This window comes from Sceloporus undulatus, chromosome 6 (genome assembly GCF_019175285.1).
Source record: "Sceloporus undulatus isolate JIND9_A2432 ecotype Alabama chromosome 6, SceUnd_v1.1, whole genome shotgun sequence".
Lineage (NCBI taxonomy): Eukaryota > Metazoa > Chordata > Lepidosauria > Squamata > Phrynosomatidae > Sceloporus > Sceloporus undulatus.
The window spans coordinates 74,440,486-74,453,224 of NC_056527.1; the positions used below are offsets into that span (position 1 = coordinate 74,440,486).

The 12,739-nt window shown below is 41.2% G+C and overlaps 1 protein-coding gene across 1 annotated transcript in view; it reads left to right on the forward strand.

The window, feature by feature from the left end:
• The window catches only part of MOCOS (molybdenum cofactor sulfurase), an 84,899-nt gene that overhangs the window by 12,929 nt on the left and 59,231 nt on the right, over nucleotides 1–12,739 (forward strand). Inside the window, exons 2-5 of the mRNA XM_042475933.1 lie at nucleotides 408–497; nucleotides 3,896–3,962; nucleotides 5,818–6,456; nucleotides 10,002–10,078. Coding sequence (XP_042331867.1) covers nucleotides 408–497; nucleotides 3,896–3,962; nucleotides 5,818–6,456; nucleotides 10,002–10,078 — 873 coding nt within the window. The remainder of the gene's footprint in view (nucleotides 1–407; nucleotides 498–3,895; nucleotides 3,963–5,817; nucleotides 6,457–10,001; nucleotides 10,079–12,739) is intronic.

Sequence of the window (12,739 nt, forward strand, 5' to 3'; positions counted from 1 at the left end):
ATTCCTTAAAGCTTGAATGTGTTTTGCTTGGTTTGCTGGGTTTGGACCCAGATTTTAGCTAGACCACACAGTGCCAGTTTTCACCATGAACTAGTCTGATTTCCAGCTTCTATTAAAAATAATGTCAATAGTCAAATGCAGATAAAATATGCATACAGGAATCATTGTGTGCAATTGTTTTTTGAGAAATGAGCCACTTCTGCCTTTCAGTGTTTCTAGCCAGACTCATGATGTGGAGTGGGAAATCAGTGGAGGGGTTACTTTGCTCTTTATCAAGCTACCATGTGATTTGCATAATTAGAAAACAATCTATACAAAATGAAAACTAGGCTACCAGATTTGTGGAACTAGAGTGTGACAACCCTAGTAATTCAGTATGTAATACATTTTCATTTTTTCTATTGCAGGAATTACTTATCTTGACCATGCAGGCACTGCTGTCTTTCCACAGAGTTTGCTGAAAGCCTTCACTGATGACCTTAGTGAAAATGTTTATGGTAAGCAGAGATCAAGAAGTCTAGATCATTTCTCCACCTCATATTGCAATGACAAAAGTTAAAAATGCTCTAGTACTTGAATTTATTTAAACACACACACACAGATGCCAAATTTAGCATTGAGTAGGTACTGAGGAACCAAGACCGTCTTGGCCCACCAACTCGCTGTCCTGTTAGCTGCACATTTTAAGCTAGCCTTATCTTTTAGAACATGCAGAAGAGAGTATAACAGAATTATTCCTTTTATGAATGCAATGTATTCCAGTGTATTAGCAAAGGAACAGAAGTTGTGTGTATCAGCTACTAAGGGAAGAGTTCTGACTGAGAATTGATTGACCCATACAGAGGAATGGGTGGATAGATTCCCAAGGTAGAAAAAGAGAATCCCATTATGTGGAACACTCTTCTACATTAAATAAAAGGTATCTGCACAGAGAAAATAGGAGGAAGCAGGCTGGACTGAACCATTTGTTTTTTCAGATCTGCTGGTTTAACAATGTATACTTGTCCCTCTACATTAGTTGGGGTTAGGGGCACAGCACACCCATGAATGTGGAAAAACCACAGATAACAAAAGTACTATGTTTTTACCTAAGAGAACACCTCTCTTGGAATCTCTAGGTTTTCCAGTGCAACTTCGTGGTCAACATCTTCCAATCATTGAGCACAGAATTGAGCTAGAGCCTCACATGCCTAGTGGAGTGTTCTCTCTAGGAATTTCTAGGTCTTTCAGTGTGACTTTTGGTTAAAGTTGACCATAGAGTTGCGATGGAGGATGTAGATATTCTTAGAGGGAACATATTAATAAAATCCGTGAATAATCAAATCTGCAAAAGTCAAAGACACAAATGTGGAGGGACAGATGTATTATTATTCACTAGGGGCACATTCCCACTTACATTGAAATTGGATTGTGATTCGCATTTGCTCCATGTTGGTTAATAAATTCCAAAAGGTCCCTTGTTCCCACTATGAAAGCAGATCTTTTCATTATCCCCTTGTAGTCACTTTTTTTGGTGCGATTGTCATCTCCACTAGTTTGCACCGCTTCAAAATGCATGTTAATCATCTTTGCATCATTAGTGACATAAGCAGGTCCCTCCTGATCCAAGGGTGGCGGGGGGGAGGGAGACTCCTGGAGGACCCTCCCAAGCCCTTGCCACCCTGGGATCAGGGATCCAAGGGTGGCAAGGGGGAGGCAGGCCCCCGGGAGTTCCTCCCAGGCCCCTGCCACCTTGGGATCAGGAAGTCCAAGGGTGGCAGGGGGTCTCCCTCCCACCTGCCACCTTGTGATCAGCTGATCCAGGGTGGCAGGGGGGAGGGAGACCCTAGGGGTTCCCCCATGCCCCTGCCACCTGGGATCAGGCAATCCAAGGGTGGCAGGGGGGAGGAGACCCCCTAGGGATCCGACGCAGGGCCCTGCCACCCTGGAATTAGGTGATCCAAGAGTGGCAGGGGGAGTGAGACCCCCAGAGATCTGACCCAGGCACCTGGGGTCAGGCAATCTGTGTGGTTCCCAGACCCCTGCCACCCTTGCCCAAGGTGTGTGTGTGTGTGTGTGTGTGTGTGTATACACACACATATATCAATCAATCGAATAGTCTATCAATTTATTTTTTTTTAAAAAGTTCAAAGACAGTGCTGAGACGGGAGGAACTGGTGAATCTGCTAAAAACTGAGAAGGAATGGTAAACACCCCTCTGCCAATAGTCCCTCCCCTCCAGAATGAATCGATTCTGATATGTCGTTTCCACTTACTGTACTCGCTTCAGAATCGATTCTTCTGGAAAGAACCACTTTGAAACTACTCTCTGGACAAACAGTTTTTTGTCTTTACCTCGCTTCATCACGACAGGATTCGATCACATTGCGACAGGGACCGGTTTCAAATGGGAACGAGGGTCATTTACACTGATCGGCAATTCGCTGTATTTCATAGTGGGAACAAGCCCTAGGTGTTTTTGCAGTGAGAAATGTTCAAAATTACACCCCTAGCCCATTGTTTGGTGGTACAATCTCTTGCTTCAAAATTTTGTAGCTTAATTTTAATCTGTTTTTTGAAAATGGAAAATTATGATGAAGTGCTGCTTTCTTATTTCACCTTGTACACGGAAATGTAATTGAGTAAAAATGTTATTTTGTCACTCGGGAGAAATCCGAACACCTGATTGGGCCAAATTAAATACATGAATGGTCAGTTACCAATCACTACTATTAAAGGCTGATCTAAACATGCACATGTGTGATGTGGCCACTTAAAGCTGATGTTTCCATGGAATCCATTTCTACCACCTCCTTTTAAAATGCTGTGTTTGCGATGATACAAATATCTGTTGTGTCATTACAGATCAAACAAGTTATGACTTGCTACTGCAACTCTCAAATGATGAACTTGTGTAAATGAGCTATAGCTTGGCTGACAAAAATGGTCCATTTTTTTGCAAATCAGCTAAGACAAATTAAGGCAAAATGACCATGAACAGCTTAGATGGCCCTGCATGCTGTCATAAGGTCTTGAGATCATTAAAGTAAAATAAAATAAATACCACATGGATCTTAATCCACATCTAGAATGGGAAACATGAGGAAGTCATGTGCAAAATCAGGTTGGCTGCATTTGAGTTAAGAATAGTCAGGCAGCCTAACAAGTAGAGGTGCACAAAGTTATTAGAGAAGGAACGGTTAATTAATGACACTCCAGATTTTATTGAGCTGCAACTTCCATCACTCCCAGCCTGCCTGTGTTGCAGGGGAGGATGGTGGTTACAGTCTTACAATCCCTGGAAGAACAAAAGTTGCCACCCTTACATTAGTACCTTATTTTCCTTCCCTAACAAAAAAGATTACAAACCTATGTTAGGGATGGCTTATGGAAAGATCCCTGCCTTCTCATATTGGCATCCTTTAAGAGAACTACCTTCCCTTTGGAAAGTTATTGTAAAGAAATAATTTATTGAGGTACTGTAACACAGCATCAACTAGGGAACAACAGACAGCTCAGTGGCAGAGCAGATGCTTTGAAAGCAGAAGACCTGAGGATCAATTCTTGGTGTCTCCAGCCAGAGAAAGAAAAGATCCTATTTGAATTGGCCTGCTGGTCTCATTAAAATGAAAAGCCAGAGAGAATGCCTTCGGCAGCAAGATATGAAAAATAATACTTCATGGTGGTGAGAGGAGTAGCAGTGGGAGGAGACTCCACTATATGTATTTTGTGGGAGCTTCACTTTAATTCATGGCTAGTTAAAGGATTTCTTTGATAAACTGCTAAGACTTTCACAGCACTGCAGTAAGGTGTAAAATGAATGCTATGTTCAGTTAAACTATTTTAGGGGACAGTGCTTTGTTTCAAAGATTATATCTATTTTTTTATAAAGCACTGAGGCCTTTTTACTTCCTAGGTAACCCTCACAGCAAGAACATCAGTAGCAAACTGACATATGACACCATTGAACATGTTCGATACAGGTACAACAAACTTCATTTTTATCATGTCTGTTGTGCTTCATGTTTATATTTGGACATTTCAGTTTATTTCATAAATCTCTTGTTTTAACTATATTGCACTTGATCTGTTCATCATTTCTAGAAATGACAAGTCTCAATATATCTTTAGCTGAAAGAAATCAAAGTCTTGTATAGTTCTTGCTGACATGTGAAGGGTCTCCCAAAGTTTTTTGTGGGTTTTTTGGGCTATGTGGCCATGTTCTAGAAGAGTTTATTCCTGACATTTAGCTAGCATCTGTGGCTGGCATCTTCAGAGAATACTGGCATGCAAGATAGTTTATATATACTGTGTGACCCTGGGTAGAGAGGGGTGATAGGAGGAAAGTTAGTAAGCAGAATAGATGTGCTTTCCTGGTCTAGAGTTTTTCCAGTCTCCAGGTGTCTTTGAATTGTTTCTCCCTGTATAGATTTCCAATGTGAAGTCGAAGGCTTTCTTGGCTGGCATCCATAGTTTTTTGTGGGTTTTTCAGGCTATGTGGTCATGTTCTAGAAGAGTTTATTCCAGACACGGATGCCAGCCATGAAAGTATATATATTATATTATATTATATTATATGCTCTCTTCCATGCCAGCATTCTCTGAAGATGCCAGCCACAGATGCTGGTGAAACATCAATTATAAACTCTTCTAGAACATGGACACATAGCCAAAAAAAACCCCCACAAAAAGCTATAGATGCCAGCCTGGCTGCCCACACATGGGCCAGCTTTTGGCCACTCCGGCGGCATGGCGTTTAACCGGAGTGCTTGAAAACCAGCTTTTGACTGCAGCAGGGTAGAAAAGCTGGCTTTTTGCCAACACAAAAATGAGTGGCAATTCCCACTTCTTTTTGGGCTGGCAAAAAGGCAGATTGGGGTCCCAGAGTGGGGTTTTCTCAGGGACGATCTGTTTCACCCCTTACTTCTTTTTTTATAGTATACCACTTGGCTCCAGTTAGGAACAATCCTGTCCCAATCTCAAATATTTTCTTTCTCTCTCTTGGAAGTAAATAAATTCCATTGATTTGAATAGAATTTTCCAAGGAAGCATATTTCGTCACAGAAACAGAATTTATTGATAATGTACGGGAAATGTGTATTGTATCAGTGCTTTATTTATTTAGCACTCATTGGTGATGCTGAGATTATTCAGATTTTATTGAAATGTCCTGATTTTTTACCTCCAGTTGTTAGCAATGTCTTCCTCAAAACAACAGTGTTGAAACTGCTAACACACATAACAGTCTCCTATGACCTTTAATGCACAGTAAGAAACATCTGATATGGTACCTTTTCAGTATTGATTTGTCCTTTTCAAAGGTCACTAAATGGAGACTGTACAAATGAATGAAACAAGAGCACTTCACTGTGTTCAGTGCATCCACTTAAAAGCATATCTGAAGCTTTGATGACTCAGTTACTCATGCTTGCTTAGGAATTTCTTTTAGTTCATCTAATTAATTATCTACTTTTATGCAGTTGTAACCCACTCTTCAGTAATAGTTAGGCAGTGTTCATTCAGCTGAGACAGTGGATCTCTCATCTATGGGTGCGTTAACATTTTCCCTCCATATAAACACAAACAACAGCAAATAATTCCCAGGATTAATTATTTTGTTCATGTGTTTAATTAAAATATATTTTAAAAATTTCAACTTCATAAACAATATGATGCATACCTTTGAACTTCAGTAATGGAAAACAGAATCTAGCCACATATCTTGTCTGCATAAATTTTGGTTTAGATGCTAGAATCAGACACATCAGCCAAGAAAAGTATTTTTGTACTTTTCAAATACCTCTTAAAAGTTGCTATGTTTCCCTCATTCTTTTGCAGGATATTACAGCACTTCAATACAACTGTGGAAGACTACACTGTTATTTTCACTTCAGGCAGCACAACTGCACTCAAGCTGGTTGCAGAGGCTTTTCCTTGGATGCCTGAAACCTTACAGGATCCCGGCAGCCGGTTTTGCTACCTCACTGATAGCCACACGTCTGTGGTGGGCATGAGAGGAATTACTACTGCAATGAATGTCTTGTTCATTCCAGTGAAACCAAAGGAAATGTTGTCAGGGACAAATGACATGGTAGCAGAGGAGAAGAGCACTAGAACACCTCACCTCTTCTGTTTTCCTGCTCAGAGTAATTTCTCAGGCACTAAATATCCCCTTGCCTGGATACAAAAGATAAAATCTGGGGAACTGTGCCCCGTTAAGGTTCAGGGGAAATGGTTTGTACTCTTGGATGCAGCATCTTATGTTAGCACTGCTCCGTTAGACTTAAGTGTTCATCAAGCAGACTTTGTACCAGTATCATTCTATAAGATATTTGGGTTCCCCACTGGTTTAGGTGCCCTAATAGTAAAGAATGAAGTTGCTTCTTGCTTGAAAAAAACCTATTTTGGAGGAGGAACCGCAGCTGCCTATTTGGCAGAAGAGGATTTCTATTCACCAAGACAATCCATGGCTGAAAGGTAAAACCACAGACATGTTTTTCTTTAATTCCCTGGTTACATAGGTTTCCAGTCATAGTGAGTGGGTCAGTTTAAATATTGTGAATTGATTCCTCTGCATTATAGTTTAGTCATAGTTTAAAATTTAGAGAACAAAGACTGTGCTCTTCTATTCCATCTTCCTGGTTTATCTAACAGCATTTTGCCATAATATTAGAATCAAGTATTTAGTTAGCTGTAACCAGTAATTACTCCCAAGTCATGATTTGATGGAGACTTGTAAAGTATTGTTTGGAAGCAATGCTAGTTTGCTAAATTTGTGCATCATAAAAAATCATGAGTATGCCTGAACTGATGCGTGAACCAAGCCATTGCCTGAATAACACAAGCCTTGGTTTTGTGTATTCACTATATGAAATTCATTTTGAAAGAAGTAAGACGTAGTTTAAAAAATAATAATGATGTAACTGTAAATAGGATCCCTGAAGTAAATGAGAGGTGAGGTGACTAAACTAAAAATTATTTTGAGAAAATGCTAAAAATCCTAAATTTGCACCAGATATATTATAAGGCTTTGTTTGACTATATAATGTAGTTTTGTTGTTCTTTGCCATCAAATCAGCTTTGACTTTTATTGTGGCTCTATGAATGAGAGAACCATCAACAGCTTTGATCAGGTCTTGTATACTCAGGGGTGAAGCAGACTGGGGGCTTGGAGTGACCTGTGGCTGCTCCAGCTGCAGTTAGTCCCTGATCGTCCTGGGATCGTAGCTACTGGACAGCCCAGGACTGAAGCAGGCCTTCACCATGGTCCTGAAGGAGCTGCCAGCAAGGAACGGCTTTTTTCTCTTCTTTTGCTGGTGGCTTCAGGCTGCCTTAGGTGGCCTTAGAGTGGCTTCCAGCCATGTTGGGAGCATCCATCGTATAAACACCATGCCCCCCAAAGCAGAGGAAAGCTGGTCTATTTGGCCCTCTGTTTTGGGTCTCAGAGCTTTCTTAGTTGTGTCAATTCATCTTTGATGTGGTCTTCCTTTTTTCCTACTGTTTCCTATTTTTCCAAGTGACTTTTCAAAGTTCAGGAAGGGAGGAAGGACAATAGCCTTAGTTTAGTCATTTTGGCTTTTAGAGAGAGTTCAGGCATGATTTTGTTGTCAGAACCATTTATTTGACTTTTTGGCAGTCCGTGGTATCTATAGAATTCTCCTTCAGCATCTTTATTCAGTTTACAGATTTACAGTTTACATAAGAAACTGGAAATAGTCTAATGTGGATGAGTCTGTCTTTGACTTTAGGGATATATCTTTGCACTTGAGGATCTTATTTTGTTCCTTCATGGCTTCCCTACCAAATCTTAGGCCTGTTACAGACTGCCAAAATAAAGCTGCTTCGGATCTCTTTGGAGGTATGCTATTTAAATGATGCATGGGTCCTAAGAGTCCGGAGGTCGCGCCAAAGCCACACTCCATTCCTAAGCACTGGAGTGCAGCTTTGGTGCAGCTTCCAGATTCTTAGGATGCATGCATCATTTAAACAGCATACCTCCAAAGAGACTCGAAGCAGCTTTATTTTGGCAGTCTGTAACAGGCCCTAGTCTTCTTCTGATTTCTTGACTACAGTCTTAATAAAACTTTAAACTATTTTGATGTCTTTCTTGTCTACTTTTAAGTTGTGTAGATCATGTATGGTCATTATTTTTGTTTTCTTAATATTCTGCTGTACCCCTGCTTTTGCACTTTATTTCACCACTGTAATTGTTCCAAGTCTTTTGCTGGTCAAGATGGGAAATAATGGGACCAGAGACAAAACACTGGATTGTAAAATGGGCCACTTTATTTAATTCTACTCTATTGTTGTCTTCTTGAGAGCTGCAAAAGAGGGGAGCAACTGAGTATGTTAGCAGTTGAGGGGGTGATCCCTCTCCAGACCTCCTCCTCAGGTTCCCCTGGGTGAAACACCGGAACCCCAAGGATAACCCAAAAGCTTCATTGCCTCCTTTCCCCACATTCTATAGCTTTCTATAAAACAAATAATAATAATAATAAATTTTATTTATATATCGCCTTTCCAACAGATCAAAGCAGTTTACAAAAATGCATAAATAATTACATAAACAATTACATAACACATACACAACTAAAAATTCATACCCTTTCCTTAACTAAATACAGTTAAATTAATCAAATTACAGTTAACATCAGATTACAGGTAAATTAATTACATTAAAATATATTAAAATATACCCTCCAAAGCTGGACTGGCTTTTGCTCCCCCTAAAGCAGCTCCCCCAAAGGGGCAACCCCCCCCCCTTTGGTTCGACCCTGTCAATGGTGGGCTCACTGTAGCAGGCACCCAACCATTATCCCCTTTCAAAGGGGAACAGGTGTTCCTGGCTGGGTACTTCCTGGTCCTGGCAGGAAGCAGTCTGAGGCCATCAGTCCACCAGGTGAGATGGAGCATGCAGGTAGCAAACATGGCAAACATGGTTATACGGGCTCTGAAAAGAAGGTATACTTAGACTAGGCGTCAGTAAAAAGAGGTCAGAAATTGGATCATACTCAGGTGTTGTCACTACTGGCTTTTCCTTAGTTTTCCACTCTGGACTAGTTTCTCCCTCATATGAGAGGTGGGAAACTTGTATCTGGTAGAGGCTCACAGAACTAAATGCTCTTGGAAAGAAAATGAATCCTCTCTGTAAAGTAAGATATGAAGAATGCTAGGGCTGAACATTTCCCCCTTACATTTGAGATTTAATGTGCATCATCTTTGTTGTTCTTTGTATAAAGAAGCCTTCAGTTAATTTCACCATCTTGATGAAGAATAAGGGAATCAATGGGTCTGCTTTTTTGACTAAGTGTGGATCCTGCCCAATATTCCTGTTGTAAGTTCCATTTCTTCTTTAGGAGTGCAGCTCTCCCTCTACATTTGCAGGGGTTAGGGCAACAAGATCCCTGCAAATGTGGAGAAACCATGAATACCCCCCCCCACACACACACACTCAGAAACCAGCTAAAGGGAGGGTTGGTCAGGGGAACAGGCGCACACACTGTTTTCCCCCCTAACTCCTGTCCCTTTAACTGGATCTTTGCCCCTTTCCCAGCCAGATCGCTGCCTTCCCCAGGGAGCAATCTGGCAGGGAAAGGCAGGAAGAGCCTCAACTCCCCAAAGACCGGGCTGCCCAGGGAGTCATTGGGCAGGGAAAGGGTCTGGGGTGGTGGTGGAGGCCTTGACCTCACAAATAATCAAAACCATGAATCGCCACGAATGTGGAGGGAGAACTATATTCCATAGCTTTTAGATGAAAAATTCCCATTTTTGGCTATGTACAGTACTCCCTAGTTTATTGTGACATTATATTTGGGAGGAAGGGCTGTATGTTGGAACCTCAGGAATTCTAGTTGCTTTTAGAAACTATTCTATTGTTGAAACTAGGCCAGTGTTAATTTATTATTAGTAACAAATGTTGGTAATTCCTGCTAAATAATTTTCAGTCATGTTTATCTTACATATGAACAACAGCATAAAAAATTAATTGCACTATTATTTCTCCCTTTTCTTGATTCATATAGGTTTGAGGATGGTACAATTTCTTTTCTTGATATTATTGCACTGAAGCATGGATTTGATGTCTTGGAAAGACTTACAGGTCAGTATGCTATGCATACTCCTTTTATTTAATTATGAGCAGCAACACTGATGTACTGTATTTGTATAAAGAAGGCCTGTTGATTTTCTGGATAAAAGCCCTGAGTTACAGCCTTGGGTATAATTATATAAACAAGGTTTTAAAGTACAGTTGCCCCTCTTAACACATGGATATGGGATCTGTGGTTGAACACTCACAGAGGGGTGACCTCCTTTTTCAACCCCAAAATGCAATCTAATGCAATCTCTGCATCCTCCCTCCTTGCGACCCCAGAATGCCTCATACACATACAACAACAACAACAACAATAAATTCCTCACCCCAAATGGCATCTCTGCATCCTTTGCTTTCCCTCAGCCACCCCAGAATTCCTTACCGACACATACAGCAGCAAAAGCATTCTGTATCAATTTGCCAAATTGAAAGAGAAACATTTGTAACATTTGCATTATAGCATTCACATATACAGTGGTACCTCGGGATACGAAATACCCAGGTTACGAAATTTCCGGGATACGAAAAAATCCCATAGGAAATAATTGTTCCGGGTTACGAATGTTTTTTCGGGTTACGAAAAAATTTTTGGTGCTTTTCGGCGCTATTTCACACGGAATCGCGGCTTTTCCCCATTAGCGCCTATGGCATTTCGGCTTACGAAGGCTTTTCGGGTTACGAAAGCGGCCGCGGAACGAATTAATTTCGTAACCCGAGGGAGCAGTGTAAAAAATAATTTAGAAAAAAAAGCCTATTGCAAAGTGCCGTTCTGGGAGCAAGGAAATGAAAGGGAAAGTAGCACAAACAGACTCGCATTCTATCTATATATGTATCTACCTGTAGCAAAAAGCATGCACATAGTCTGTCAAAAATAAAGAATAAAAAGAGAGAGAGAAAGCTGCTTGGTGCGAGAGGGAATCTTGTTCCATTCTGTGCCCTCCCTCCAGCCTAATTCCTTCCCCTGAACTTGACCCTTCGTCCTGCTCCTTTCTTCTCCTCCTTCTGCTCCGTTACCCCGATTGTTCTTCATGACCCCCTTCTTTCCCCCAGTTCTTTCATCTTCCTCCTCCTTCTCCTCCTCCGTCTCTTGGCACCCTTTCTCCAAGGCTCTTCCCTTCTACTTCTCCTCCTCCTCCTGCTCCGTTACCCTGATTTCCCTTGGCACCCTTTCAAGTCTCCCTCCTCCTCCTCTTGCTCCGTTACCCCCAATCGCCCTTTCCATCCTTCCTCTGGCTCCTTCCTCCTCCTCCTCTTACTCCATTACCTCCAACTGCCCTTTCCATCCTTCCTCTGGCTCCTTCCTTCTCCTCCTCTTGCTCAGTTGTCCCCAATTGCTCTTTCCATCCTTCCTCCGGCTCCTTCCTTCTCCTTCTCCTTCGCCTCCTTCCAATGCTGCCCTCCATGGCACCCTTCTTTCCCCCGGCTCCTTCCTTTTCCTCCTCCTCCTTCTCCGATGAAGTGGAGGAATGTTCTGCCCTCTGCCCTCCCTCTGAACTAAATCCCCCCTGAACTTGACCCGATAATGATCGGCAACAAGTTCATATTCGACGGACCTGGTTTTTTAAAAAAGATACAGCTTTTACTCCGCTTTCAAAAGACTCGCGCTAAGGGGCATTTGCCTCTCAATGGGTGTGCAAGCCTCGGATTCACTTGTGGGAGATTCAGGGCGAATATGAACTTCCTGTGGTTAATCCGGGTTCTGATCCGGGGTAAAAAGTAGTCTGAATGACCCCCTAGTTTCTGATATTGAAATGTGCAACCCTTAATTACCCCAACATAACTCATTGTTTAATAATACCTTCTCTCACATAGGTAGTATATAGAATTCCAGCTTTATTTTCTATATAGGAGTCAGTTTGAAATGGCCAGAATTTTTCCACTGCCGTTTCTGATGATCCAAGCATTTAAAGAGCTCTGTAATTAGAATTTCAAGCAATTAAATTACTAACTTTTTGAGCAATTTTTGAACAATAATTTAAAGCCGTGATCCTATATGCATATGCATAGGAATAAGCTTGGTGTACTTAATGGCACTGACATTCTAGTTGAGTTTGGTACTTTGACGATCTGATGGGCAAAGACAAAAGAAGTAGATTAATCTAATATGGTGAAGTGATGGTGAATTGCACCACAAGCCACATTGTTTTAATTATATGAAGACATACACAGTGGGCCTTTGGTATCCACTGTGATTTGGTTCCAGGATCCCCATGGATGGCAAAATCTGTGGATGCTCAAGTCCTATTAAATACAATGGCATTATAAAATGGTGTCTTGTATATAAAATTGTGAAATGTAGGTTTGCTTTTCAGAATTTACATATTTTTATGTAAATGTGGATGGTCAAATCTGTAGATATGGAGGGCAGACTGTATGTGTGAAGCCAGGATAGTTAAAGTAATCTTTTTAGAAGACGTTTTATGGAATTGGTTAATATGTAGATGAGCTCTGCATTGCTGCCCTCAAGTGGTTAAACCATTTTCACTTAGGGCAAAGGAAAAAAAGGAGTCATGTAGTGCTTTTCATTACAAGGATCTTTGTCCATCGGGTCACCATAGGTCAAAAGGCAGCTTGAAGATATGCATGCACATGTGTGTACGCATGTGTGTGTGTGCGCGCACACACACAGTTTTGTGGCCTATAGCCCACTCTATTTCTTGCATCTAA